Source organism: Corella eumyota, chromosome 5 (assembly GCF_963082875.1).
Source record: "Corella eumyota chromosome 5, kaCorEumy4.1, whole genome shotgun sequence".
Lineage (NCBI taxonomy): Eukaryota > Metazoa > Chordata > Ascidiacea > Phlebobranchia > Corellidae > Corella > Corella eumyota.
In genome coordinates, this window is record NC_137494.1 from 6574537 (window position 1) to 6600476 (window position 25940).

The 25940-nt window shown below is 27.6% G+C and overlaps 1 protein-coding gene across 1 annotated transcript in view; it reads right to left on the minus strand.

Moving 5' to 3' along the window:
* Window positions 1-2898: 2898 nt before the first annotated feature.
* LOC145753376 (adhesion G-protein coupled receptor V1-like) overlaps window positions 2899-25940 on the minus strand; it is a 51567-nt gene continuing 28525 nt past the window's right edge. Inside the window, exons 61-115 of the mRNA XM_082569788.1 lie at window positions 25644-25803; window positions 25375-25517; window positions 25045-25135; window positions 24916-24966; window positions 24724-24849; window positions 24156-24575; window positions 23881-23994; window positions 23605-23751; window positions 23326-23450; window positions 22814-23015; window positions 22186-22414; window positions 21801-21946; window positions 21359-21458; window positions 21088-21201; window positions 20763-20934; window positions 20397-20613; window positions 19812-20007; window positions 19573-19686; window positions 18990-19222; window positions 18410-18581; window positions 17863-18077; window positions 17108-17362; window positions 16578-16783; window positions 15880-16093; window positions 15555-15602; window positions 15282-15432; window positions 14947-15112; window positions 14575-14731; window positions 14197-14331; window positions 13934-14084; window positions 13579-13763; window positions 13319-13498; window positions 12663-12912; window positions 12045-12212; window positions 11552-11757; window positions 11002-11191; window positions 10360-10649; window positions 9926-10071; window positions 9380-9581; window positions 9069-9260; window positions 8559-8738; window positions 7978-8133; window positions 7683-7751; window positions 7444-7560; window positions 7043-7183; window positions 6688-6828; window positions 6236-6370; window positions 5908-6042; window positions 5632-5798; window positions 5118-5275; window positions 4577-4698; window positions 4294-4408; window positions 4066-4160; window positions 3583-3679; window positions 2899-3191 (exon numbers count right to left, since the gene is read on the minus strand). Of these exons, the coding sequence (XP_082425914.1) occupies window positions 3070-3191; window positions 3583-3679; window positions 4066-4160; window positions 4294-4408; window positions 4577-4698; window positions 5118-5275; window positions 5632-5798; window positions 5908-6042; window positions 6236-6370; window positions 6688-6828; window positions 7043-7183; window positions 7444-7560; window positions 7683-7751; window positions 7978-8133; window positions 8559-8738; window positions 9069-9260; window positions 9380-9581; window positions 9926-10071; window positions 10360-10649; window positions 11002-11191; window positions 11552-11757; window positions 12045-12212; window positions 12663-12912; window positions 13319-13498; window positions 13579-13763; window positions 13934-14084; window positions 14197-14331; window positions 14575-14731; window positions 14947-15112; window positions 15282-15432; window positions 15555-15602; window positions 15880-16093; window positions 16578-16783; window positions 17108-17362; window positions 17863-18077; window positions 18410-18581; window positions 18990-19222; window positions 19573-19686; window positions 19812-20007; window positions 20397-20613; window positions 20763-20934; window positions 21088-21201; window positions 21359-21458; window positions 21801-21946; window positions 22186-22414; window positions 22814-23015; window positions 23326-23450; window positions 23605-23751; window positions 23881-23994; window positions 24156-24575; window positions 24724-24849; window positions 24916-24966; window positions 25045-25135; window positions 25375-25517; window positions 25644-25803 (8929 nt within the window). The 3' untranslated portion in view covers window positions 2899-3069. The remainder of the gene's footprint in view (window positions 3192-3582; window positions 3680-4065; window positions 4161-4293; window positions 4409-4576; window positions 4699-5117; window positions 5276-5631; window positions 5799-5907; window positions 6043-6235; window positions 6371-6687; window positions 6829-7042; window positions 7184-7443; window positions 7561-7682; window positions 7752-7977; window positions 8134-8558; window positions 8739-9068; window positions 9261-9379; window positions 9582-9925; window positions 10072-10359; window positions 10650-11001; window positions 11192-11551; window positions 11758-12044; window positions 12213-12662; window positions 12913-13318; window positions 13499-13578; window positions 13764-13933; window positions 14085-14196; window positions 14332-14574; window positions 14732-14946; window positions 15113-15281; window positions 15433-15554; window positions 15603-15879; window positions 16094-16577; window positions 16784-17107; window positions 17363-17862; window positions 18078-18409; window positions 18582-18989; window positions 19223-19572; window positions 19687-19811; window positions 20008-20396; window positions 20614-20762; window positions 20935-21087; window positions 21202-21358; window positions 21459-21800; window positions 21947-22185; window positions 22415-22813; window positions 23016-23325; window positions 23451-23604; window positions 23752-23880; window positions 23995-24155; window positions 24576-24723; window positions 24850-24915; window positions 24967-25044; window positions 25136-25374; window positions 25518-25643; window positions 25804-25940) is intronic.

Below are 25940 nucleotides of genomic sequence, written 5' to 3' on the forward strand. Positions count from 1 at the left end.
ATAAATTAAAATTTTAATTTTTGACACTAATTACTAATAAATAGGTGTTTGTTTATTTAAATTTAATGATTTTTATTAGGTTTTTAAAATTTGGTCAGTTATTTGTTATAATATTTATAACTTGAAAATGAAATAAAAATTAATTCTTGTTTGTTTATTATATTTAAATGCTTGTTTGTTGATTAAAAGTTAAAGTCCGATATTAAGCATTAAAAATTTGGTATAATGTATTTTAAAATATAAGTAGTTAAAAAACATATTTGAAAAATAAGTTTCAATTGTTTATCATATTTAAATGCTTGTTTATTTAATTTAAATTAAAAATTAATTTTAGGAATTTAAAATTTGGTATAATCTATATCCTGATATAAACAACTTAAAACTGCGTTAAATATTAGTTTTAGTGTGTATAGTATATATAAATGCTTGTTTGTTTATTCGAAGATATGTAATATTCTTAGTTAATGTTTATGCATATCTTTTTTTATTTATAAAATTTCATGTTAAAAATAATCAAATAATTTCGAACCATATTTTATTTATCAAATAAATCTAGTTATTGTTTTTATTCTTTCTAGTCAGAATTTTGAAAGACGATAACTTTTGTTCTTTAAAACTAAAAGTTCTAAATTTTTAGTATGTTTGTTATTATCCCAACGAATCGCAAACCTCCTATTTACGACATTTAATTATCACTAATTACTAATTAATATATTTTATTATTAAAATTTAAAGAATAAATTTTCGGAAATTTTAATATGTTGTTGGTATTATTATTTTGTATGTTGCTATTTAAAATGAAGATTTAACTCTAGCTAAATATCGTTTAATCATTATTTTTGTTTTTTATAAAATAATGAATCAGTGTGAGTTTATTGCTTAAATAATTTAATAACGTTCTGGTCGCCGTCAAAAATCGTCCTTTTCGCTGTCCAATAAAGTAAAAAATATTGGTTGAAAATTTAAGTAAAATGTTAAAGTATAAGTAAAAAATGTGTAAAATTTTTTTTCAATTGTTTTGTTATTATTATATTTTAATACTCGTTTGATTACTAAAAAATTAAGATCGGTATTTTGCTTTTAAATTTAGTTTACTTTTATATTACAATATCAATGAATGCGTGTTTGTTTGTTAAAATTAGGTTTAAATATAAAAAACTTTATATTTAAATTTATAATTTATTAATAAACTTACTAAATAAACTATGTTTATAAAAAAAATCAAACTATTTCGAACCATATTTTATTTATCAAATAAATCTAGTTGTTTTTATTCTTATTTGACCGAATTTTGAGGGACGATAACTTCTGTTCTTTAAAATTAAAAAATCTAAATTTTCAGTATGTTTGTTATTATTCCAACGAATCGCAAACCTCCTATTAACGACATTTAATTATCACTAATTACTAATTAATATATTTTATTACTAAAATTTAAAGATTAAATTTTCTGAAATTTTAATATTAAAGTATAAGTAAAATATGTGTATTTTTTTTAGTTGTTTTGTTATTATTATATTTTAATACTCGTTTGATTACCAAAAATTAAGATCGGTATTTTGCTTTTAAATTTAGTTTACTTTTATATTACAATATCAATGAATGCGTGTTCGTTTGTTAAAATTAGGTTTAAATTTAAAAAAGTTAATATTTAAATTTATAATTTAATTAATAAATCTACTAAATAAATTATATTTATAAAAAAGAATTAAACGATTTCGAAAAAATTTTAATATGTTGTATAATATCATAATGCGTTTCAGGCCTCCTATTTACAATATTTAATTATCACTAATTACTAATTAATAGGTGTTTGTTTATTAAAATTTAAAGGTTGTTCTTAATTTTTTAAATCTTGGTCAATTGTATATCATGATATTAGCAAACAAAAAATGAATTAAAATTTTAATATTTGTCACGAATTACCGATTAATAGGTGTTTGTTTATTAAAATTTAAAGATTGTTATTAACTTTTCAAATCTTGGTCAATTGTTTATCATGATATTAGTAACTTAAAAATGAATTAAAATTTTAATTTTTATCACTACTTACTAATTAATAGGTGTTTGTTTATTTAAATTTAAAGGTTGTTGTTAATTTTTTTAATTTTTGTCAATTGTATATCGTGATATTAATAACTCAAAAATAAATTAAAATTTTAATTTTTGTCACTAATTACTAATTAATAGTTGTTTGTTTATTAAAATTTAAAGATTGTTATTAGGTTTTTAAATTTTGGTCGGTAATAAATTATTATATTTATAATTCGAAAATAAATTAAAAAATAATTCTTGTTTGTTTGTTATATTTAAATGCTGGTATGTTTATTAAAAATTAAAGTTTGATATTAAGCATTAAAAATTTGAAATGATGTATTTTATAATATAGGTAGTTAAAAAACATATTTCAAAAAAAACCTTTCGTCTATTTATCATATTTAAATGCTTGTTTTTTTAATAAAAATTAATTTTAGAAATTTAAAATTTACTATAATTTGTATCCTAAAACTACCAACTTAAAACTGAGTTAAATATTAGTTTTTGTTTGTATAATATATATAAATGCTCGTTTGTTTATTAAAAGTCAAAGGTATGTAATATTCCTAGTTAATGTTTATGCATATTTTTTTTTATTTATAAAAATTTATGGTAAAAATAATCAAATAATTTCGAACCATATTTTATTTATCAAATAAATCTAGTTAAAGTTTATTTAGTTCAACTTTAACTATTTCAACAACCTTTTTTGTGTTATTTACAATTTTAATATTAGTTTGTCTAAGAATTAACATTTTACTAACAATTTTTATTCATAATGTAAAATTCATTTTTAAGTTTTTGGTAAAAAATTAAAAAATCTAAACAACTATACACAAAGTTTAAAATTAACTAACTGGATTTAACGTTTCTATAAAAATATATATGAAAAGCTATACAAAATAAGCTACTGAAATATTTTTGCTGCATTATTTCCTAAAATAAAATTAACTAAAAATGTTTAGTTTTAAACAATTACAGAAAAATGGGTTTTTAAATTTTTCTGCAATTTTTTGAATATTTTATTTTTTCTTATAAATGGGTGTCTGCGATGTGCCTGTGTGACGTCATAATAGGAGAACGTGGTTTAGCAGTTTCAGGATTTCTGCTCAAGTTTTTAATTTCACCTGTTTGTGGTTTGTTATTCTTGGAGTCTGGTTAAAAACGAATTAAGTTATTTTTCTTTACAAAAATTAGTATAAAATACATTTATTTTCAAACAAATTAACCGGCAGCGTGGTGTAGTGGTAAGAACACTTGCTACACCACCCATGAGGTCGTGGGTTCAATCCCTACTGCTCTCATACTGTAGCGCCTTTGAGTAAGGCGCTATAAACGGTACAAACTCCTGCTGAGCCAGCACTTAATCAGCAGAATAATTATTGGGCAATTATAATCTTTAATATCTCAAACTGCCACAGGCAACTCAAGACTGGGTAGGAGTAACAGTTGTTACCCTATGTTTAAGTCGCGCAATCGACTTTCCCACATCGAGGATAAAGATATATACAAAACAAAAAAGGAAATGTTAAAAAAATGATTTACCGGATTTTAGAGCAAACATCAAATCGTCAAAATCTGTCGAGTCATCTTCGGCTGTTTCGTCAGTGACATCGGCATCATTTTCTCCTGACCAATCGTTCTAAAATAATTCAAAAATAAATTGCTACAGTGTTAAAAATATGCAAGTTCTTACTTTAAATTTATTCCATGAAAAACACTTAACCCAAACTAGAATCGAATTGTTTAAGCTACTATAATTATTAACTATGAGTTTTATATTAATCTAACTGTAACTATTTTCCATGCGAGGCAATAATGAAAAATACAAATACAGTCCTATAAGCTACACATGATTCCAGTAGAAGCCAAAAAATTAACTTACAATCATAAAAAGTCTTACAGTTGGGCAATTTAATATTCTGCCAAGTATTTTTTGCTGGTAATATCAATTACACTGTAGCTATAGTTCTTTTTACTATACATTAAATGGAGGAATAATACATTTACAAAATAACATATACGTACATCAAACTTTGGCATTAAGCTCTGAGTACTTTTGTTGATGACATCACCAGAGACAGAAGGCACCCTGCTTCCTACAACAGCAGTGGTTTGAAACGCTAAAAAAAATTTAAAAGAAATAAAAAAATATTTTTTATTATATATAAACCAAACAAGAAAATTGTATTTAAGAAATAAAAAAAGATTGTCAAATTTAATCTAAATTTTTAAAAAGCCATGTAATTTAATTACCCGTTCCTCCATGTAAAATGTCATGACTTTTAATGATCCCATCTTGGTAAATGTCCTTGGTTGGCCACACAAACTGATTGTGTAATATACCGTATACAACCAGCAAAAATATTCCCTAAAATAAAGTGAAATTTGTAGAGTATCACATTTGGACAGTTTTTTAAAATATAAATATCCTAAAAAAATATTTAACAAGGCCCTATGTGCCAAAGTTTAGGCTGTGTAGTAGTGTTTGTATTAAATAGTAACTAAGAAATTGATGTTTATATGCAAACTTAGTTACCTGTAAGAAGTTGAATATAATAAACAACACCAACAACCACATATGTCCAAAGGCCAAGTGTAATCCACCCCATAACCAAGTAATTGCTATTAAAAAGAATAGCCAAAACAGCAAAGGAATTTCTACAAAAAAAGAATTAAAAAGTTCAAAATCTTTGAAATTAAAAAAAATAAGCAGCATAATCAGCATGGCCTGTGGTCAGAACACTTGGCTTTACACCATAAGGTTAAGGGTTTAATCCCTACTGCTCTTATGCTGTAGCACTCTTGTGTAAGGCGCTATTAAGGGTATAAACTTCTGCCAAGCCAACACTTATTAACAGCTTAAAATTAGCAGGCAACTATAATTTACAATGACCCGAACAACCAATGGCAACCCAAAACTGGGTCGGTTAACGGATGTTGCTCTATGTTTAGGTCAAATAATCGATCTTTTCTCATTTAGAATAAATTTTAAAAAATGCATCATTTTACTTTTAAGAACCCATTTTTTTTAAGGTCTTTAAACTACAACTTATCCGTTTTTTTAATTTACTACTTACCTATTCCATTTAATCTTCCTCTATATACATCATCATATTGTTTCCATGCCTTGTCTTTGGTATAAAGATGTACAACTGTAAAGATAGCCACAAGTACGCAAAAACAAGCAGGTGCTATTGCACTCAACAGTCCACCAACTGTGTTCATTATCATGCACCTGAAAGAAACATTTTTACCATGAATCTGATTTTTTTTTGTCATATTTGTTTATTCTTAATGTGAAAGGGTCGACTACATGACATAAACATAGGGTAACATTAGTTACACCAACCCAGTTTTAAGTTGCCTTTGGCAGTTTGAAATATTATTGATTAAGATTGCCGATAATTAAGCTGCCAATTAATTGTTGCCCCAGCAAAAGCTTATACTGTTTCTAGAGATTTGGGTCTTTTCAAGGGCGCTACAGCATGAGAGCAGTAGGGATCAAACTCAAGACCTCATGTAATAAAGACTAGTGTTCTGACCACTACACCAAGTTTTTTTTTCAAATATATACTTATAACATAGACTTACAAGTCTCCGTTAGCATGCAAGTCACCATAACTTTCATACAAGGATTCGGAACCAAGCGCATACATTATTATAACGTATAACATGATCACTACTGCGGGGAATCCCCATCCGATTATAAAGTGAACAGCGAACAATTTTTGAGCCTGTTCGTTGCTGAGTGACAGTATCTGGAAAAACAAAAAATTAAAAATGGGATTTTGTGAAAATTAACAAATTTTACTTTTGTTTACTAGATTTAAATTTAGTTCTGTAATTTTTTTGTTCTGCAAATAATACCTGCAGTAAGTTGACACACTGCATTAAGATCCAAGTAAATTGAGCCAACCAAAAATAATGAAGCAGAATACCAAGAGTTGAGCAACCATCCGGATTTGCTCCTTGACTTGTCATCGCATCAAGAACAAAAAGCAACTAGAAAAAATAAAAACGAAAATTATATTTTTTTATTTGTAAAATCCTTTATAAGAGAAGGTTTACTATGTAGTATCAACAGGTTAAATGTGACAGTTGAATAAATTAAAAATATTTTTTTTTATCAATTTTTTTTATTTAAGACCATTTATATAAATTGATAATAAGCATAATTTAAAATCCTTGTTCTCACCTGGGTTGCTGCACATGCCCAGCACATATGCATCAGTATTTTGGCTGCAAATGTGGATCTGTGTGAACATAAGTGGTGACCAAGCAAGGTTAGAATTGCTCCAACTGCAGTTATGAAGCAAGCCACATAGGTTGCCTGAATAAATAACAAAATTTTTAAATTTATAAAAATAATATACCTTTACCATTACTTTCATTGTTAATAAGTATATATTAGTTAAACACATTACTTTAGCTAAAAGTACAAATATCAGATAATAAAATAAAAAAAAAACAATTTTCAAAAAAATCATTATGCCCAAAATAACCTATTAAGATTTAATAAATAATATTGGTCAAAAAATAAGAATATTAAATTAAAAGTCAAAAAAGTGAGACCATTACATAATAAAAAGCCAACCTTATAAAAAGCGCCAAAAAAGAAAAAAAAAACAAATAAAATAAATTACAAACCACGTTGTAGCCAGCTAAGTTATCAGTGGGCCCCCTTGCAGCATAAACACTCATGTGTTCACATTCACATTCAACATAATTATAACTATCATCCACCACTTTACATACATCAGTAGTAGGTGCCAACCATTTTGATGATGCCTGTAATGAAATGCACTTGGTTAATTATAATTATAGACCACATTTTTTATGATATAATATTGTAACTTTTTTAAGGCACTCATAATTAGGAGGTTTAAAAGCAAATAATGTGGTGTTGGAGGGGCTCGAACCCCAAACGTTACAGTTTGCAATTTAACACCATGAACTATCTATATGTCACATTACTGGACTAGTTAATTCTAGATATCTTAACCTCATTCCATAGAACGCATTCAGCCCCTTGTGGTGAAATCCTTGCATCTTTTGTGTACACTCGATAGCGCACTGGGTTCTTTAGCGAAGTCATTTTCTCATTATCAATACCAACCGAGAACACTTTACTACTCATAGGGTCCTTTAAAAAAATTAAGACTTTTTGCTAGTTAAAAAGTAAACCAAATAAAAAAATAAAATCGATATTATGCTTGAATTTATTTTTTTGTATTTATTAACAGGGTTTTAAAACGAATACAGCATCAAAATTAATTAAAAATAGTTTTATAGAAATGCTTTTTAAAAAGGTTTTAATAACAAAATTAGTAACACTATAAAAATTTTATTTTTTAGTATGAGCGCTTACTATTTTAAATAAAACTATTTTTTTTAAAAACATACCTTTTCTCCATCAACAATAAACCAGAGTTTTGAAGTATATTCAATAAAATAAAGATCGTAACATTTCTGTGTGTCAGGGTTGGGTGGATCATCTACTTCTAATAAATCAACTGGAAGCTAAAAATATTAAAAAGCAAAAAAGAATAATAATATCTGTAGGTTTAAAAGCTGCAAAAATTAATCCAATCTTAAAATGGTTAACTCTTTTAAAATATTAAATGTAATTTTAAATATATTACCTTGAAGAAATCTCTGTTACTATCACCAAAGGAATGACCATTTATTAGTTCAGGATACCAGCGTAAACCCTAAATTGAAAAAAAACTTATATAAAATTATTTCTTCCAGGTTACAATTTAAAATTAAAAAGTTTATTCAAAACTTTGTAAATCCAATATTTTTGTTTAATTTTTTTTAATTTTTTAAAACATTTATTAATAGGCTATAGATTATTTGCCGATCTTAAAATAATAATCAATGTTTTGTCAGTAAATTTAACATAATTAACAAAAATGTTAAATGATTATTTTATACCTGAAGTTTCATGTGACTACATGAAGACATTGAAACAGGATTTGTTTTACTAGAAAGACATTTTGAATTTGTTGTCAGACATAATGAAAGCTGATCGAGAGAGTTTGAAAACTCAGAATATCCGTGAACTGCATCCATTCTATTTGGATTGAGCAACTAAAAAATATAATTATACAAACATTTTTAATCTTAATACTAATACCAACAACATTTACCATAATACCCTTTATTACTTAAGATCCCTTTTAAATTTTATATATTTAAAAATAAGGATAATCAATATAAAAATATACTAAAAACATTATTTGATTTTGTATTTAAATATTTTTAATGTGGAAAGGCCAACTTTACAGCATAAATATGGAGTAACATTTACTACCCCGACCCAGTGTTGAATTGACATTGTCAGTTATAAATATTGTTAATCAAAATTGCCTGATAAACAACCTGCCGATTCATTTCTGGCCAAGCAGAATTTTAAATTATTACTTTTTTTAATTAGCAACCTACCTAAAAGAAATATCACGGACATGCTAAGTTTATTTTTATTTTAAGGTTTGGTTAAGTTCAATATGAATTACCTGACAAAAAGTGTTGTATAGCATCTCTAACGAAGAATTTTCCAATCTTCTTTGTCTTCCCTCTTTTAAAATCCCATCCAAAGAAGCATGGAAAATTTTAAGTTCGTCTTTACTCATAGATTTATCAGACATGCTGTGAAGTTCTGTGACAACTTTTTTAACAACTGTGTCTGTCAACTCCTACACAAAACAAATTTAAATTTTAAATAATAAATAATGAAAACTTCTGAATGTTGTTCTGCTAAAAATGAAATTTGGAAATTTTTTATATTTCTGTTGTTCTGCTAAAAATGGAATTTGGACATTTTTTTATAGACAAAAAGTTTTTACGCGTGGGTTTGTGGCATTATAGCGTGTTATTTATAGAAAGAAATACAACATGAAAGTAGTTGGAATCAAACACATGACCTCAGGTAGTGAAGCCAAGTGTTCTAACTTCTTTACACTATGCCACTGGTTTATTATTCAAATGTGCAAAAAAATTAACTTGATCAAAACAAAATTTTAAACCTGTTGCAGCAGCTCAAAAACACCCCAAGCCCATTTTGTATCTTCCTTTTCAATAATTGTAATGTTAGCGGTATGATAAAACTTGTTAACAACACTTTTACCACTCGGCTCATCTAGTTTGAGTTGGAATAACTGAGGCAAGGGATTTGCTGATGACGTCTCCTTCAGTTCAATTTGAACAAACGAATCTCTCTTTATTTAAAAAAAAAGTGTTAAATTTTGTGTAACTCTAAATATTCTTTTTTTTATGTAGAATAAATGCTAATAAATACCACCAAACATTTATATTTTTACGGAAAAAAAATACTTACTACTCCTGGTTCAAACTTGATCACTTTCTCGAGGCTAGCATAGTCAACCCCGGATTCAGCTGGATAGAGACTAGATCCAGCTAGCTGGGTTACATGACGTGGTTGGTATGTTCTACAGCGAACTGACACTGCTTCACTAGTACCCCCTACACGTTGGATGCTTAAACCAACTGATTTGGATCCCTTTGTAACAACCGGCAGTCTTAAAAAAAATTTTAAAACAAAGGTTTTGGTATTTTAAAATTTCTTTTAGTTACGGAAATTGCATTTCGAAAACTTTGCTATTTTTGAAATCTTTGCTATTGAACCTACCATTAGTACAAACATTATTTGAAAAAAAACGGCAGCGTGGTGTGGTGGTAAAAACACTTGCTACACCACACATGAGGTCATGGCGTCAATCACCACTGATCTCATGCTGTAGCACCCTTGAGTAAGGCGCTATAAACAGTACGTAATTATTGGGCAATTATAATCTATAATATCTCAAACTGTCACAGGCAACTCGAGACCGGGGTAAGTCAAAAATTAAACAAAAATGCCAACCTAGATAAGGGTGCAAACTGGAACATCCCATAAGGAAAATCACTATCTTTAATTGTCACATTTGCTATTCTTCGTGCCTCATTGATTTTTGCCCCACTTGTAACATCATCCAGTATAAGATATAAGGTTTCAGCAAATTCTGGCACCTTGTTATTAAATTTATTAAAAAAATTTAACTAAAAATGATGGAATATTTATTTAAAGTGCTACAATATGGAAGCAGTAGAAATTAAATCAAGAATTATTACAGTACTGCTTAGTGACTTCTTTAAATGTGGTACATTTATTTAACCAAAGGGATTCATAACCTTTTTTAAATATACACTTTTTTAAATAAATTTTTTTTAGGGGCAAATTTTAGTGCAGAAGCCCAAAGCTAGTCATATCAAACTTAAACATATTATTAATAAAAAAGCCCATCTTATCATACATACGTCATCATCCTTTAGGTGTAATGTAATAACACATTTATAAACATCTTTTGGACATAAAACAGTCCCCTCTGTTTCAACTAACTGGGCCTTTAACCCAACTGGAGGTTGCCATGCCAACGAAGTTTCATAGGCTGGCTCTGCTGTTGTCATGGCAGCAAAATGTAAAATGTCATCAGATGATGGGTATTTTGTTGTTGCACGCCAGTTGATTGTGACATCACCGTAAGCTTGTGATCGTGTCAATAAAATTTCACTGGGACGTGATTTGTTGTCTTCATCAATCGAATAGTCTAAAAAATGTAAAAATAGATTAAAATCAACAACAAAATTAAAAATTTTTATATAACAAAGCTTAACAATGATATATTTATATTTAAAGTCAGTTGCTATGCTTTATATTTGTTTTAATTATATTACAACAAGAGATTTAACAGTAAAGTAATCGATTAATAGGGTAAAACGATAGCTCAATTTTTTTTTTAATCCACATTTTTTAACACTATGCAAAAAAAGGACTTTTATTGGTGTTTTCAAAATAATACAGATGCATAATTTACAATCTTGCTTAATTTAGTAAAAAATTAGCAAAAAACTTTTGGTGAAAAACATGAAAAAAAACGTTTACTAAAAATCTTTTATTACTTTCTTGTTGGAAACCAATTTCACCATTCGGAAAATCGTTTGCTTTTATCACAATCTCTGAAATGTCATTGTCTTTACATATTTTAGCTCCCCCAGTGGCAGAATGCAGAAATAGAAGAAAGAATTCACTTGGTTCTGCAACAATGTCGTTTAAAATAACAACGGGAACTTCAGCTGTAGAATCTCCCTCCTGAAATATTTTTAAATAATATTAATTTATTATATGATATACAAAGTTGTTTTTTTTTAGGCACAGGATAAACACTTTAAAATTAAATCCTTTTTTTAAATTCTCTTTTGCCAGTTAATGATTCAGTAAAGACTTACTCAAAAAGCTACAACATGGAAGCAGTGGTTATTAAACCTAATCCTTATGTAAAACACGCAGCGTTGCGTAGTGGTCAGAAAGCTTGGTTTTACTACATAAGGTTCTGGGTTTGATCCCCACTGCTTCCATGCTGTAGCACCCTTGAGTTAGGTGCTATAAACAGTTTAAACATCTGCCCGTTTTTAAGCAGCATAAATTTTAAAAAATGTCCTAAAATCCTACCTTGAATGTGATGTTTGAACTTCTTATTTCATAATCCATATCTCCCTTTGCCTTTTGTATTTTACTTTCTTTTAATATTTTATTTATCCTTTTTATTCTATCATCTTCTTTTGTGTTGGTTGATGGCAAAGTTTGTAGTTTTCTATCCCAATCCATACCCCCACTTGTTGTACTTACAATTACTGACACTTCACCAAAGGTACCACCTAATATGAAAATTACAGCGTTTAATAATGTGTAAAGCAATTGTCAATCAATTGATTATACCTTCATGTATTTATAATGTAAGAAGTTGGCTCTAGAGCCTTAGCCCTACAGAATAGTACAAGCCTTTTTTACCAAGCTTTTACAATATTAAACTAGTAACAATAACTTGTTTATTATATAACTCTTAAAAGATGAATTGTTTTGCTATAGGCGTTATGCTATTCGCAAACTGTTAAAACAGATATTTGATCAAAATTCTGCAAAGAATTGGATTTAAAAGACAAACCTTTTCGTTCCAGTTTGACCATCATCACTCCAACAGGTGAACCATCACTTAAGTTCTCTGTTGTGTTTATTTTAACATTTTTAAACCCAATCACACCACGGGCATCACTTGATTCTGCAATTACAACTTCACTGATACTTTGTTGGTAGATTATCCTTGGCGACATTGCTAGTAAAAACAATATATTTTTTGAATATTAAAGCCACGTAAAATGCTGCCATCAAGGTTTAATTTTAAGCATAGTGACTAAAAATGTTTTCCTTGTAGGAAAATATAATGCCATTTATGTAATATTTAGCATGGTGCGGTTGTCTTAATATTGTGTAGCATGGTGCGGTTGTCTTAATATTGTGAAAGTGCAATAACCAAATATTTATATTTATTTTTTTGCACCAGCAATGTTACATTATTAATCACAAACTAAACTTAATAAAAAATAAAAAAATATTAAAATTAATTTCAGAGGTTAAAACAATATGTACCAAATTTTATCCGGTTCTACAAAATTTTATTACATTGTCACCAAACACATGGCTTTAAAAAATATTTAAAAAACCCTTGGTTTAATAATTTATTTTTTTATAAATACAATTAATTACATAGAACTGAAAACATTACCTTTGTACACATTTTGTGATTGTTCTGCCATTGTTAAATTGACAAAAAAAGATTTTTCCTTCTCCGGAAATATTTCCTTAATTAATTTCACATTAATTTGTATTTCAATTTCGCGTTCCTTCATTCTAATAAAACCAGGTTCACTTAATGGAATGTAATCAATATTAGGTTGAGCACTGCCAGGTATAAGTTGATAGTAGACATCAATATCATATCTGCTTCCATATAACCTCTCCACTGTTAAGTTAAACTAGAAAATAAAAAAAAATTTTATTACACGAAAAAATCATAAACTAAAATTTTTTTGATTTTTAATAATTCTTAATGTTGAAAAGTCGACTTTACAATCTAAACATAGAGTATCATTGTTACCCGGACCCAGTCTTGAGTCACCTTTGGCAGTTTAGGGTAGTCTACATAATAATTGCACTATAATTAAGCTGCTGATAAGTACTAGCTTAGCAAGAGTTTTTACCATTTATAGTGCCTTACTCAAGAGCACTACAGCATACGAGCAGTAGTTATTAAACCTAGGACCTCATGTAGTGAAGCCAAGTGTCTGACCACTACACCATGTTAACGGTAAAAATTAAAACTAATATTAAATACATAATTTCCAACCAGAAATATTAAAAATAAAATGCCACTAAAATTACTTCTCCATTTCTTCTGTCCACTGTAACTTTTTGAGAAAAGGAGGCAAATCTGACAGCCCCACATGGGTCAATTTCAACAAGATCCTTATTTCTTAACAACCGTGCCCCACCTCCCCCTGACCCATACACTCGTTCCAAGTGTACAGCAAATACTTCAGGCTGAGTTAGCCTTAACATAAGCTAAGAAAATTTATTAAAAAGTTTTGAATTTTTTTTGTTGGAAAATTTTTTTTAACATTTTTTTACAAAATTACACTTACTGTTAAACTTATTGACTTTTGGCTTTCCTGATTCTTAAGTTCCACCACCCCTGACACAGGGGTAATCCCACCCTCCATAAACCCACTAGGGGTCATTTCAGTGGGATACCCAGCTGACCAGTGGACTTTGACAGTTCCAAATAATCCATTTCGTGTAAGGTTCAGTTTACAAACATGTCGGTTGGCTAAAAAATAAATATAAATTTTAAAATAAATTTCGAGTATACAAAATATCAAAAAAATCTTTAAAATAAATAAAATCCCATTAAAAGTTATAATTTATCACTAAATTGTTACAACTCTTTTTTTTAAGTAGAAAAAATGATGATAAAAAATAAGATTTTTTGTAACTTACTTTCTTGAACTTGTGCCACAGTTGATTGAAATCCAATTTGGGAATTTCCGACTTCTAACCCAACTTTAACAAACGTTGCTTTGTCCTCAATCAAAATCCGAGGGTCAATTATAACATCATTAATATCACCCATATACTCAACAGAAGTAAGCTAAATTTAAAAAAAAACATTTTTAATAAAAATTAAAATAAAATGGCAGTAAAATTAAAAAACAGCATAAGTTTAAATATTTGAATAAATTTTATTCAATTTTTTTTAAAACCTGGACATGAAATTGTTCGCCAACTTCCAAAAACACGGAGGAACTGATTTCCACATTTTCAACTGCCCACTTGGTGTCAGTAGAGAACTGTAAAGTCCCAGTGTTGGTTGTAAGATAAGATACACCAGGTTGAGGCTAAAGAGAAATATTTCTTTAAACATTTTTGAAAATTCAAAAAGTTATCCATTTATTACCAAACTTAGTGATTAAATTGCTTCTGCTACCTAAAACAAGTCTTCAACTGCTTTTACAGTTTTGGATATTACAAACTTAATGATATTATCTAATAATTAACTTGCCTTAAATGATAAAAATTTCTAAACATTTTAAGTTATATATTTTTTTCATTTAAGCTTGTAGATATAAGAAGAAACTTACATTGTCAAAGGAAGCTCTAAATCCCACCATTACCCTTCCAAATAGACCAGCATGTCTTGTAACATTAACATGCAACAACCTTTGCATATCAGAAGTAAGAATTGTTTTCTGATTTTGAGGATAAATTGAGAATATTCCATGTGGGTCATCGTTTGAACTAAGGGCGTAAAAATTGTACAAAAAAAGTAAAAATCATAAAAAATAACCTTTCATTACTTAAAAAAATAATCTAATTATAATAACAAAACTATAAACTGTAAATTGATATATTTAAAAATAAAAATGGATCCCAAAAACGAATTGATACTTTTGAAATTAAAATTGATTGAAAATGAAATTGAAATTAAAATTGATTCTTTTTTGTCTATCTACCTGATTAAAAATCTCATGCTTTTGTTATTTTTTAAATCAATTTCAGCCCCTCCATCAACTTTAGTGATAAAAACATCAAACATTTCATCTAATTCTGGAACATCATCAGCCCGAATATTGACAATTATCTCAGATTTTGATTGCCCATCATATATGATAACCGATCCTAAAAAAAAAAATGTAATAATAAATATATGCCCACAAAAAATATTCAAAAATCATTAGAACTAACTTTTTAAAAACATGCTTGTACAATAAAATATATATTTACTTAAATTATTACATAACTATTACACTATTGTCAATTTTTATTAGATATGTTAAAAAAATTTAACCCGTTGTGCTTTCAACGTCATGACTACAAGCTCCTTCAGTCTGATTACTTGGGACTAATGACCAAGTTACATTTACATCTCCATTTACTCCCAAGTTTCTTGATATTGGAAATACAACTTGTGTTAGACCTGACATTGGCTCTTTAATTATCTTAAAAATCAAAAATACTTGTTTTTTAATAAATGCTGTTCATTATTAAAATTTGTGCAACTAGATTAATTTTAATATTGTAAGGTTTGATTTTTAACTTGATTTTCAAGGTCGTTGATTACCTGCATGTCTTCATCTCCATCAAACATAACAATACCATTTGGATGACCCTGTAGAAAAAATATCCTTAAGTATTTTTTGATCTACATTTTACGGTTCAATTTAAATTTTGAACTTGATTTTAGAAAAAAAAATTTTATTATTGCAATTTTACGTTTATAGTTAAATTTAAATTTTAAACCTAATTTAAAAAAAATAAGGTCAAGAATCTTGCAATTTTACTTTCATAGTTAAATTTAAATTTTAGACTTGATTTAAAATAAAAATATAATTTTTAAACCTGATTTTAACCAACAAGAATTTATCAAAAACTTTTAAAAAATATACCTTCTTTAAAACTGTGAGTGTTACATTGCCCCTTGTTTTGCTAACTTCGATTGGGTCGTGCACATCAAAATATAACAAATAATTCTCCTCCGGTTCGTTCTCTGAATTTGAGGATAATAAATTAAGAGAAATTGTTTTTTGTCCTCCCTCTCCATCATTAAAATAAAACTCTCCGGAATATGGAGGTGCAAAATCTTCACGTAACGATGTTTTGCTATAAAAAACAAACAAGAGTGTTTTTTTAAAAAAATTGTAAATTGGGCATATATGTACATATTGTTTATTAAGATTGATTTGTAGCTTATTTTAAATACATCTACATAAGCTTACTTTAACTTTTATGTCTAAACAGTTTGACATTGAAATATAATGATGTTGTTATTAATTTGCTGTCAAGAGTTATCACATTTTTTCTTTCTACTTTAATAATTACATTACTTGCTTTTAACTATAACTTTTATCAAATTTCTGTTTATATTTGAAAGTTTTTTTTAAAAGAAAACTTTAAACTATTTTTTTTTGGTATTGGCTACATATTTTTTTAACCTATTCTTCCGCTTTATATTAGGTGCAAATGTTTGTTTAAAAAAAACAGGCAATTTTAAAATTAGACATTATTTTATATTCCTTTAACCAACTGTAAAAAGCAATCTTATTAATTTTGCTACAAGTTACATATATTTATATTCGTTTCTTACCTTGTTGTAGGTTTATAAAAAGGTTCTGATCTAATAAGTTGCCAATGAACATTAGCTGGAAGTCTATTTCCCCCAACTCTCTCAAACACAAAATCTAATTTTGATTGATCCAAAACCGAGTTCGTTGATTGATTAAAAATTTGAATGTTGGTGTCATCAACAAATTGAAGGACTCCATTTGGGTAATCACTCTTGTTAATTATAACCTTTAAAACAAAGTAAAAAGTAATATGATAAATAATTGTGTACTTAATGATAAAAAACAATGCATTGTGGTGCAGAAGTTAGAAAACTTGGCGTTATTGTATAAGTTTTTATGCGTGGTCCTTATTTTTTACATGCTGTAGTACCATAAGGTAAAGCACTATATATAAAAAACTCCTGTTAAGCTAAACCAATTGTCAGATTACCTATTGGGCAGTTACAAAGTTATTTTATGTTTAGGCCTTAAAGTTAGCCTTTACACATTAAGAATAAATGAAAACAAATAAGAATTTAAAAAGTTATTAAAGTTTGAATGAATAATTTACCGTTATAAAATCCCTTTTTCCTATTCCTGCGCCACCAGCAACTGCAGAAATCACCAACAAAAATTGTTCTTCTTCTTCTATGTTTTCGTCGTTAATCAAAGGAATTGATAAAATCGCAGACTTTTGTTTGTCCTCAAAATTGACCACTTTACCACTGGAGGGCATCATAAAGTCAACATTTCTGCTTGCTGTTGATGTTTCATCTAATGAAGTAACAGTTACTTGTATGCTGCCATAACTACCATCAACTCGGACCTAATAGATAAAAAGTAATTTAAATTAGTGTTTGATCAAGGTATTCAAAGGTACATTAAGCATTTGAATGTAAATATTTTTATATTTATATATTTCAGAAAAAGACCTAAACATAGAGTAACATCAATTACCCCAACCCAGTCTCAAGTTGCATTCGGCAGTTTAGGATATTATAGATAATAATTGCCCTATAGTTGAGTTGCTATTTAAGTGTTGGGTTAGCAGGAGTTCATAACGCTTATAGCGCCTTAACCAAGAGCAACACAGCATAAGAGCAGTTGGGTCGAACCCTTAACCTCAAGTAGTAAAGCCAAGAGTTTTGACTATTACACCTTGAAGTCGGTCATATGCATAATAAAGCAATGTCAATACAAAAATAATTATTTTGCCACCAACATAAGGCCATTGGCAATACAATATTAGGTTTTGTCAAGGTGCTTAAAATTACTGCACCTTAAATTTGTAAAGTTATTTTTTTATACAAAGAAATACAAAATTACCAATTTGATATCAACTTTTCCATCTTCTTCATTTACTCTAATTTCGTTTCCGCTATCCACCAAAGCAAATTCGACCACTCCTTCAGCACCATCACTTTTGTCGATTACAACTTTGGTTGAAGATAAGGTGCCAATTATTGGAGGTAAATCCTTGGTAAGGTTGTAGGGTGGTATGGGGGTAAAATTGTTGCCGGAATGAGAAAGTAGTTCAACAGCTATTTAATGAAAACACATTAGTTTTAACAATAAAACTAAATGCTCCTAAAACAAATGAAAAAATAACAATAGGCTAAACTACATTTATTAGACAATTAAATGATGGTTCGCAGTCTGTAAAGATAATTTGAATATTCAAATGCAAAGATCTCAAACTATAAAAAGTAGATGCTTTGATGCATAAAAATCTTACAAAGTTATTTTTACTACCAGACCAGATAACGTATTATGCTGAACCCTCAATATACTTTTAACATAAAAGTATCATTAGATAATGCCTTATAAATGCAGTATACAAAACTTAATATAATGCATGTGCAATTTTATTAACCTGTTATGTTAACATAAAAATGATTTGGTCCTTCTGGTATCAGATCGTCAATAATTTCAATCTCAATATTTTTCACTACTTCTCCAGCAGTAAATATAAGTCTTTGGTTAATGGAATAAAAATCAGTATTGGTAATAGCTGTGCCTGATTGAGTTTCTATATTTACAGCAACCTGAAAAAGGCAAATAAATGAAATTACATAAATATCAATATGATTATAAATTAGTCTGTTGTAAGAGTTTAGACTACATTTACAGGTAATATTTTTATTATTTTTATTTAAAATTACAGTTAGTGTAACACTAAAAATGCATCTCAAAAAGAATTAAAAAAATGTGCTATACAATAAAACATAACCCTTTAATACCAACTTATTTTAATTCAAAAACTACTTAACCTAATGACAATTTAATCCAAACTGATTTTAATTCCGAAGGTTTAAATTCTGAAAATAAGCTAACAAGAAAAAATAGTTGGTATTAGATTGCTTTTTTTGTAGGTAAGTTTTCTCCTAGTGCAATTGGCCTAAAACCAAACAGAACTACATTTTTGATTAGCTTTTTAAAAAAAGGTCTTTTACCTCTCCCATATTTCCATCTTTTCTTACTACAGGAACAACCACATAAGTTGAAGAATCTTTAAATGAAGTCACAATCAAAGGAGTAGCTATTCCGTCAAATCTTCGTTGATCCACCTCCATACCTTCTTTAACGTGGAAAACTGGTTGTGAAAATTCAAATGAGCCATAAGGATTATCACTGGCTACCAATAAAATGTTTAAGGAACTTGAGATTGGATTGATGGTTGCACCACCTAATAAAATGCATACAAGTACTTAGAAACTATTAAAATTATACAACATTCGTTATTTAAAACTTTGAATTACAATTTATAACTTTATTTTTGTTTTTTTTCGTCCATTAAAAAAATATCAAAAAATCGAATTTATAATTTAAAAAATGTCAAGATTATTACAACATGGTCATAAAATTCAACAACTCTAAAAACAAAACAAGAAATACAAGTTATAAATCAGCAAGTATACCAAACTTTTAAATACTATTTTGCATAGCAATATTAAAAATAAAGTTTAATTGTAATAGACACAATATTTTTGCAAACCCAATAAACTTCAAGTAGACTGTTAATATCAATAAGCTTACCTGAGGTGCCAACTAATTTTAAAATAAATTGTTTCGACTCTTCAGGAATTTTATTATTAATTGTTCTTAAAAATATCTTTGTTGTATTTTCCCCTTCCTTAAATTCAGCTTTGCCTGTGAATTAAAATAAAATTTTACATTGCTACGGATATTATTAAAAAAAATTAATGTTACAAAGTCAAGTTTAAAATGAATTAAAATTTATTACACAAATTAAAGGTAAACGATTTTATTATTACCTTTGATTATTTCAAAAACAGTTGCATCCGAAGGAATTATCTGCCATTCAACTTCAACATTTCCAAATAAACCTGGGCCTCTGGACAGTATTATTTCACTTATTCCATCATAAGTACTGGTAGGTTCTGACGTGATTATCTCTTCTGATACAATTGACACCATACCAGCAGCACCTTGATTGGCTTCAATCACAACCTGATAACATATTCCATTTTTTAATATATTTAAATAACTATTTTACTAATATGACTGGTATACAAAACCTTTTGGGATTTAATTTTTTATTTTAAACTGAAACTGTAATAAAATAGTCAAGCAGTGCAAAATTAAAAACATCCCAAAATAACAAAAAATTTAACTTAGATAGTCCGAAGGTAAATATTAGGTAAATAATGTAAAAATATCTATATTAATAATTTAGAATGCCCAAACAAAAACAAAAAGTAGACAATACTAGTAGTAAACAAAAGAAATAAAAATCTGCCTAAATTATAATGTTTACAAATAATTTTTAAAAAACCTAACAAACAAGCAATAAATTTGAGTTTTTTTATAGTTAAAATAATTATTATCAAATGTAAGACCTTGGCAGTATTTGCTACTGGTGAGATGTAAGCATCTCCACTGATGTGCTTTAAGGTGATCGTATAAGTCTCCTCTCCTTCTAAAATATGATCCGGAAGAGTTCTTAGAAAGATCGATTTTGATCTGGCAGTAGTTGGAAAAAACAGACTCCCGGACATTGGAGTAAGATCGTTAGATGCAGATTCTTCTATCTCCCATAATATAGTGACATCCTCGCTGTATAAGGTAAAAAAATTAAAATTTAAAAATAGAAGTAGAATAATTTACAAAATTATTATATTTAAATTTAAACTTTTTTAACAAATATTCAAAAAAATCATTTTTTCAGGAGAAAATTTAAACAAAAATTTCAAATTCTAACTTACTTGCTTCCTTGAAATCTTTTCACTTGAAATTCCACAGCTCCTTCTGGATCGTTTACAGAAGAGGACTCTTTTACTCTCTTTATCTGTTGGATAAAACCAAACATACCACTTGGAGAGTCATTTGGGAGGATGTGGACGGTGGTATTCACATCTCCTCCTAACAATGCTCCCCCTAAAAAAAGTAAAAAATTTAAAATAAATTTAATCAAAAAAAAAACATTTTTTTAAAATCTACCAAATTGTTTAATGTTAAATTCAATATTGTTATAAAAATTTTTACACATCTTCCTTTGAAACAATTTAAATAAATTAAGTAAGCTTTTACCAAATGCTGAAATAAGTTCCACAGTAAAAGTTTCCATAAATTCCTCCACATTATCATCTCTTATCCAAATAATAATATCATTTGCTTTCTGATCCTCTATAAATTCAACTGAACCTGAAAATAAAAAACAACATAAAAAGTTTACAAACGAATTGTATACATGTTTATAAAATTAATAAAAAAGAAAAACATCAAGTTTTATACACAATACAATTGTTAGGTATTTACAAAAAATATAATTTTTAAAAGCAAATAAAATTTAATTTTAAACCTGTCTTGGGAAAAAAAGCATCACTTTTAGCAGTATCTGATCTAGCTCTCCAATTAACACCAACCACTCTAGACCAACCAACTATTCTTTCCAATGGAAGCTAAATTTGGGTAATAAAAAATTAAAAAATGACAAAAATTAAAAACATCATATAAAAAATCAGTTCTACTAATAGTAAATCACGATAAACTTGAAATATTTATTGAAGCTTTATGAACAGTAATTTTAAATGTCCAATCAATGTGCCTTCCAAATATAAAATGTTAAACGAGGTGCACTGGCAATTATCACTAGCAATAAGTTTTTTTCAACCATATCATGACAGCCCACCGGCAAGCAATCAATGGGTATTAAAAAATAAATAACATATCTTAATAAAAAATTTTAAAGAATATTTTTTGGTAACTAATATATAAATAATTAAAAATGTCAATTAACTTACTCTTAATGTATTGTTGACCTTAGGTAGCTCATAAGCATCCACCGCACCTTCTGAGTTTCTTGTAACATTAAACTGAATAAACCCTCTTGAATTATCATTTTCTTCTATCGTAACCTCAGCAATTTCACTACCTGGTTGTCCAAGACCTTTTAAAATAAAAAACACCATTTTAAATAACTAAATACAATAACAAATTAATAAATAACTGTAATAATTTAATATTCATTCTTATTTAAGAACAAAGTACCATAAAAATAGTTAAAAAGATTTATCAAAAATTAAACAAAAAATTGAAAAAATAATATCTTTTCTAATGGTTGTTTTAACAGCTGTGTAATAGCATCTGTAAAAAAAAACAATCACTTAAAAATTACATAAAACCCACCTGGTTGTCCACCAACATCCGATTCTCCAATTAACTTCACATCATAAATAACAACTAAAAAACTTTCTATGTCTTCAGGAATGTCGTCAGGTATAATACTGATAGCAACAGCACCTCTAGTGATGTTTTCTCGCAATACCAAACTCGAATCTCGAGTAATAAAATCAACACCAGGAGTTGCTTGAGATTTTGATGGTAGTTTAGAAGCTTTCATTGTTTTGAAATAAACCTAAAATAATTATTTTTTAGCAATTTGTTACTTCTTTTCTTGCATATTGTGAATGATATTTCAATATCAATTTACAATCGTTTATAAAATATTTACAAAAAAATGAAGTAGTTTAAGCAGATATCAAAATTAAAAAAATATAAGATATATTTAAATACGTAATTGATTATTTAATAAAAATTAAAAACTACTACATAGAGTTAGAAAAATAACAGATTACAGAAAAAAATGAAAGTTAATCACATTTCTTTGGTCTACTAATTCTTTACTTAAATTTCATATTCCTTTATCCTCAATAAATAACACAAATACGATACCAGTCTTAAGCTTTTAATTTATAATTAAAAATTAATAACCAGGTTAGTTAATTTAAGCTAATTTAATCATTTGACGAAATACCTCAATATCTCCCACAGTTCCTTGTTCTCGAACTAAGTCAAGTGTGACCAGTTGGGAAGACCCTGCCACAGTTTCCGCTTCATTAACCACAGTCCGAAGAGAATTTGTTGCCCATCTTACGACACCATGCGGTGAGTCGTTTGAAAGAAGTCGAACAGTTGCCTTTGATGTAGTTGTGTTTAACCTTGGTTGAGATGTTGATCTAAACAAATTTTTTAAATTTAGTTTTTATGATTTTTATAATTTGTTAAATAATTTACCTTGTTTGGCGAGAACAATTTAGATTATTTCATGACAGCATTAAATTTGATTAAGTCTTTAACCAATTACAAAGCTAATAGTCTTTATTTATGTATATTGCTATTTGAACTATATCAAAAATATATGAAAAAATTTTAATAAATTTTTATTTTAATAAATTTTTTCACAAAAAACTACAAAATGTTGTTTAAAAAAAGCATGAAACTATTTTTCTTGAATATATAAAATAAAAAACAAAATTTGAAACTTACTCTGTTACTCCAAGCAGTTTTGGGTTACTCAAAATGATTTCAACAGTTTTTTCAATTTCAGGAATGTCATCTGCTAACAATGTAATTTCAATACCAACAACTGCCACACCTTCTCCAAAGAAAATCTAAATAATTTAAAAATTCATTTGTTTAATTCTGATCAAAAAGATTACAATAGATAAAATACACAGTTACATAAAATAAAATTTCTCAAAACTCATCTAAATTGATGAAAATTTATAATAATTTGTTTAATAATTGAGCATAAATTAGTTTTACCTGTCCAGATATTGGAGTTATTTCATTAATACTTCCCTCTGCTCTCCAATCAACAGATACAGAACCAAAAACAGATTTGTTGCGTGCAACGTTAATGTTGAACGACATGTTACTGGATTCTTCTTCAACACTTGTCTCAATAGCGTCCTGTAAATAATTATTTTTTTATTTACTAAACACTCCATAAGTTAAACATTTTTCAACATTTTTACAAGTTTGCTAAAAGTTTATTTAAAATAAAACACTATTTTAAACTAATAACAATTTTTAACTTACTTCAGCAAAACCAATTACTCCATGAGCATCATCATTAGAAGTTATTACAACTTTAAGATTACTTGATTTATTATCTATAACAGCGCGACTGTCATGTGAATTTCCCAAGGCAATCTAAAAAAATCACAAACAAATTCAAAAATTTAGAAAGTAAGTAACTTAAATTGTCTTATAATAATATTTGTATATTACAGTAACTGAATATATTTGTTTTTATAATATAAAAAAATATAAAAATATGTTAAATTATAACAATCTTGGATTACAAAACTAACTTGAAACATTTCATTTTCTTCAGGAACACTGTCATCAATAATTGTCATAACCATTGTGTGAACTAATTCACCTGGAGCAAAAACTAGTTTCGTGTCATCAGCAATTGGAATATAATCACCGACAACTAAACTTTTGTTGTAACTTTTTTCAGGTTGACGTGAATTAAAAATGTGATAAATTCCAGTTAAGTAATCTGAAGACATATTGTTCTGTTGTGAAACTTTATCAGTTGCGATTGCAAACACTGCATTTGAAGTTGAGTTAGTTTCAATAAATTGAGGATAAATTTGTTTGCAGGGTGGTGAACTGAACCATTGTGTAAATAACTTTGAAGTTTTATTGAACAGAAAGACTTCAGAAAGTTGTGTAGATGACACAGTTAACATGAGTAGGTTGTTGTCACTGTTCTCATAAAAATCCTTTACAAAATAAAACTTTTATAATAAATGTAAAATATAATATTCAATCTACATTTAATTAACAGCACCAGTTTATATTTACCATAAGTTGATTTTCTAGCACATAAATAAATTAAGCCATTATTTAAAACAGTATTATGTTTCTTACCTCGAAAGTGGATGCGTGTAGTTGGGTTGAGGGAAGTAATTTTAATTCCATGTTTTGTGGTTTTGTCACATTTAAATATTGATGATGGCTTAGCAGTAAATTGTTGTCAACATCATTTATGTAAACCTAAAAAATTATTAATTAAATTAAGAACTTAAACTAGAAATTCAAAAAAAAATAGTAAAAAAATACCTGAAAGATCTTGACTCCTTGTTCTTCATTAGACTTTTCATTTTTCACGTTCTTATTTTTTGATGTTGAAAACATCAAAAACAAATCGTCTTCAACAAAATAATGTTTAACACAATTGGCGTGGCTAACTGGGACATTGATTCTTTGTTTAAAAGATGAATTTTCCCAAGTGTAAATAATGGAAGATACCGCTGAGTCATCCAATATGTCAGAATCATAACTGAAAAAAAAAATTAAAAATGTGAATTATTTAAAGTATTGTAAATGGTATAAATCAATCATAATATTAACAGCTTAATGAATTGTCAAAAAATACACTTTTTACAATAGTTTATTTTTCTATGTTTACATGGCAATAGAGATAAACATAAAATAAGTCTGACTTTTTATAATAAAAGTTTAAATTCCATCATTAATTTAAATTTTTGTTAAAAGATATCTTGTTATAAATATACATACCTATTAGCAATAGAGAGGTATAAATTATTCCTAAAGGTAAATGTAGTAGCTGAAGCCGCACCTCTTGTTGGCAAGGTTTGTATTTGATTTAGACTTTCAGTTACAATGTCAAACTTCATAACAATAGAATCAATACTGGAGACCTAAAAAAGCAAAAATTAAAATAATAAACACTTTTAGCAAATACATTTTTGTATCACCTTAAAGTTATAGGTTTTATATATATATATAAAACTAAATAAATATAAAACAATTTAAAGTAGACCCACTTTATTATTATCCATCTGATTAGTCATCACAATATAATGGTCATCAGAACTTGTATTAAAGTAAGTTGCACTAGAAGCTCCTTTGGTTGCAATGTCTTGAAGTAAAACTAAACCTTTTTGTCCAGAAGAAATTTTGTATAATCTAGACCAAGTTTCGCTTCTAAAATGTAAAATTTTACAAATGTCTTTAAAAAGAATACATGTTTAAATAATTTTAGCATTTCGCTTGTTTTTATAAACAAGCAATTTTCATGTCTATCAGTTACAAAAAAAATTTGCCAATATTTACATTTACAA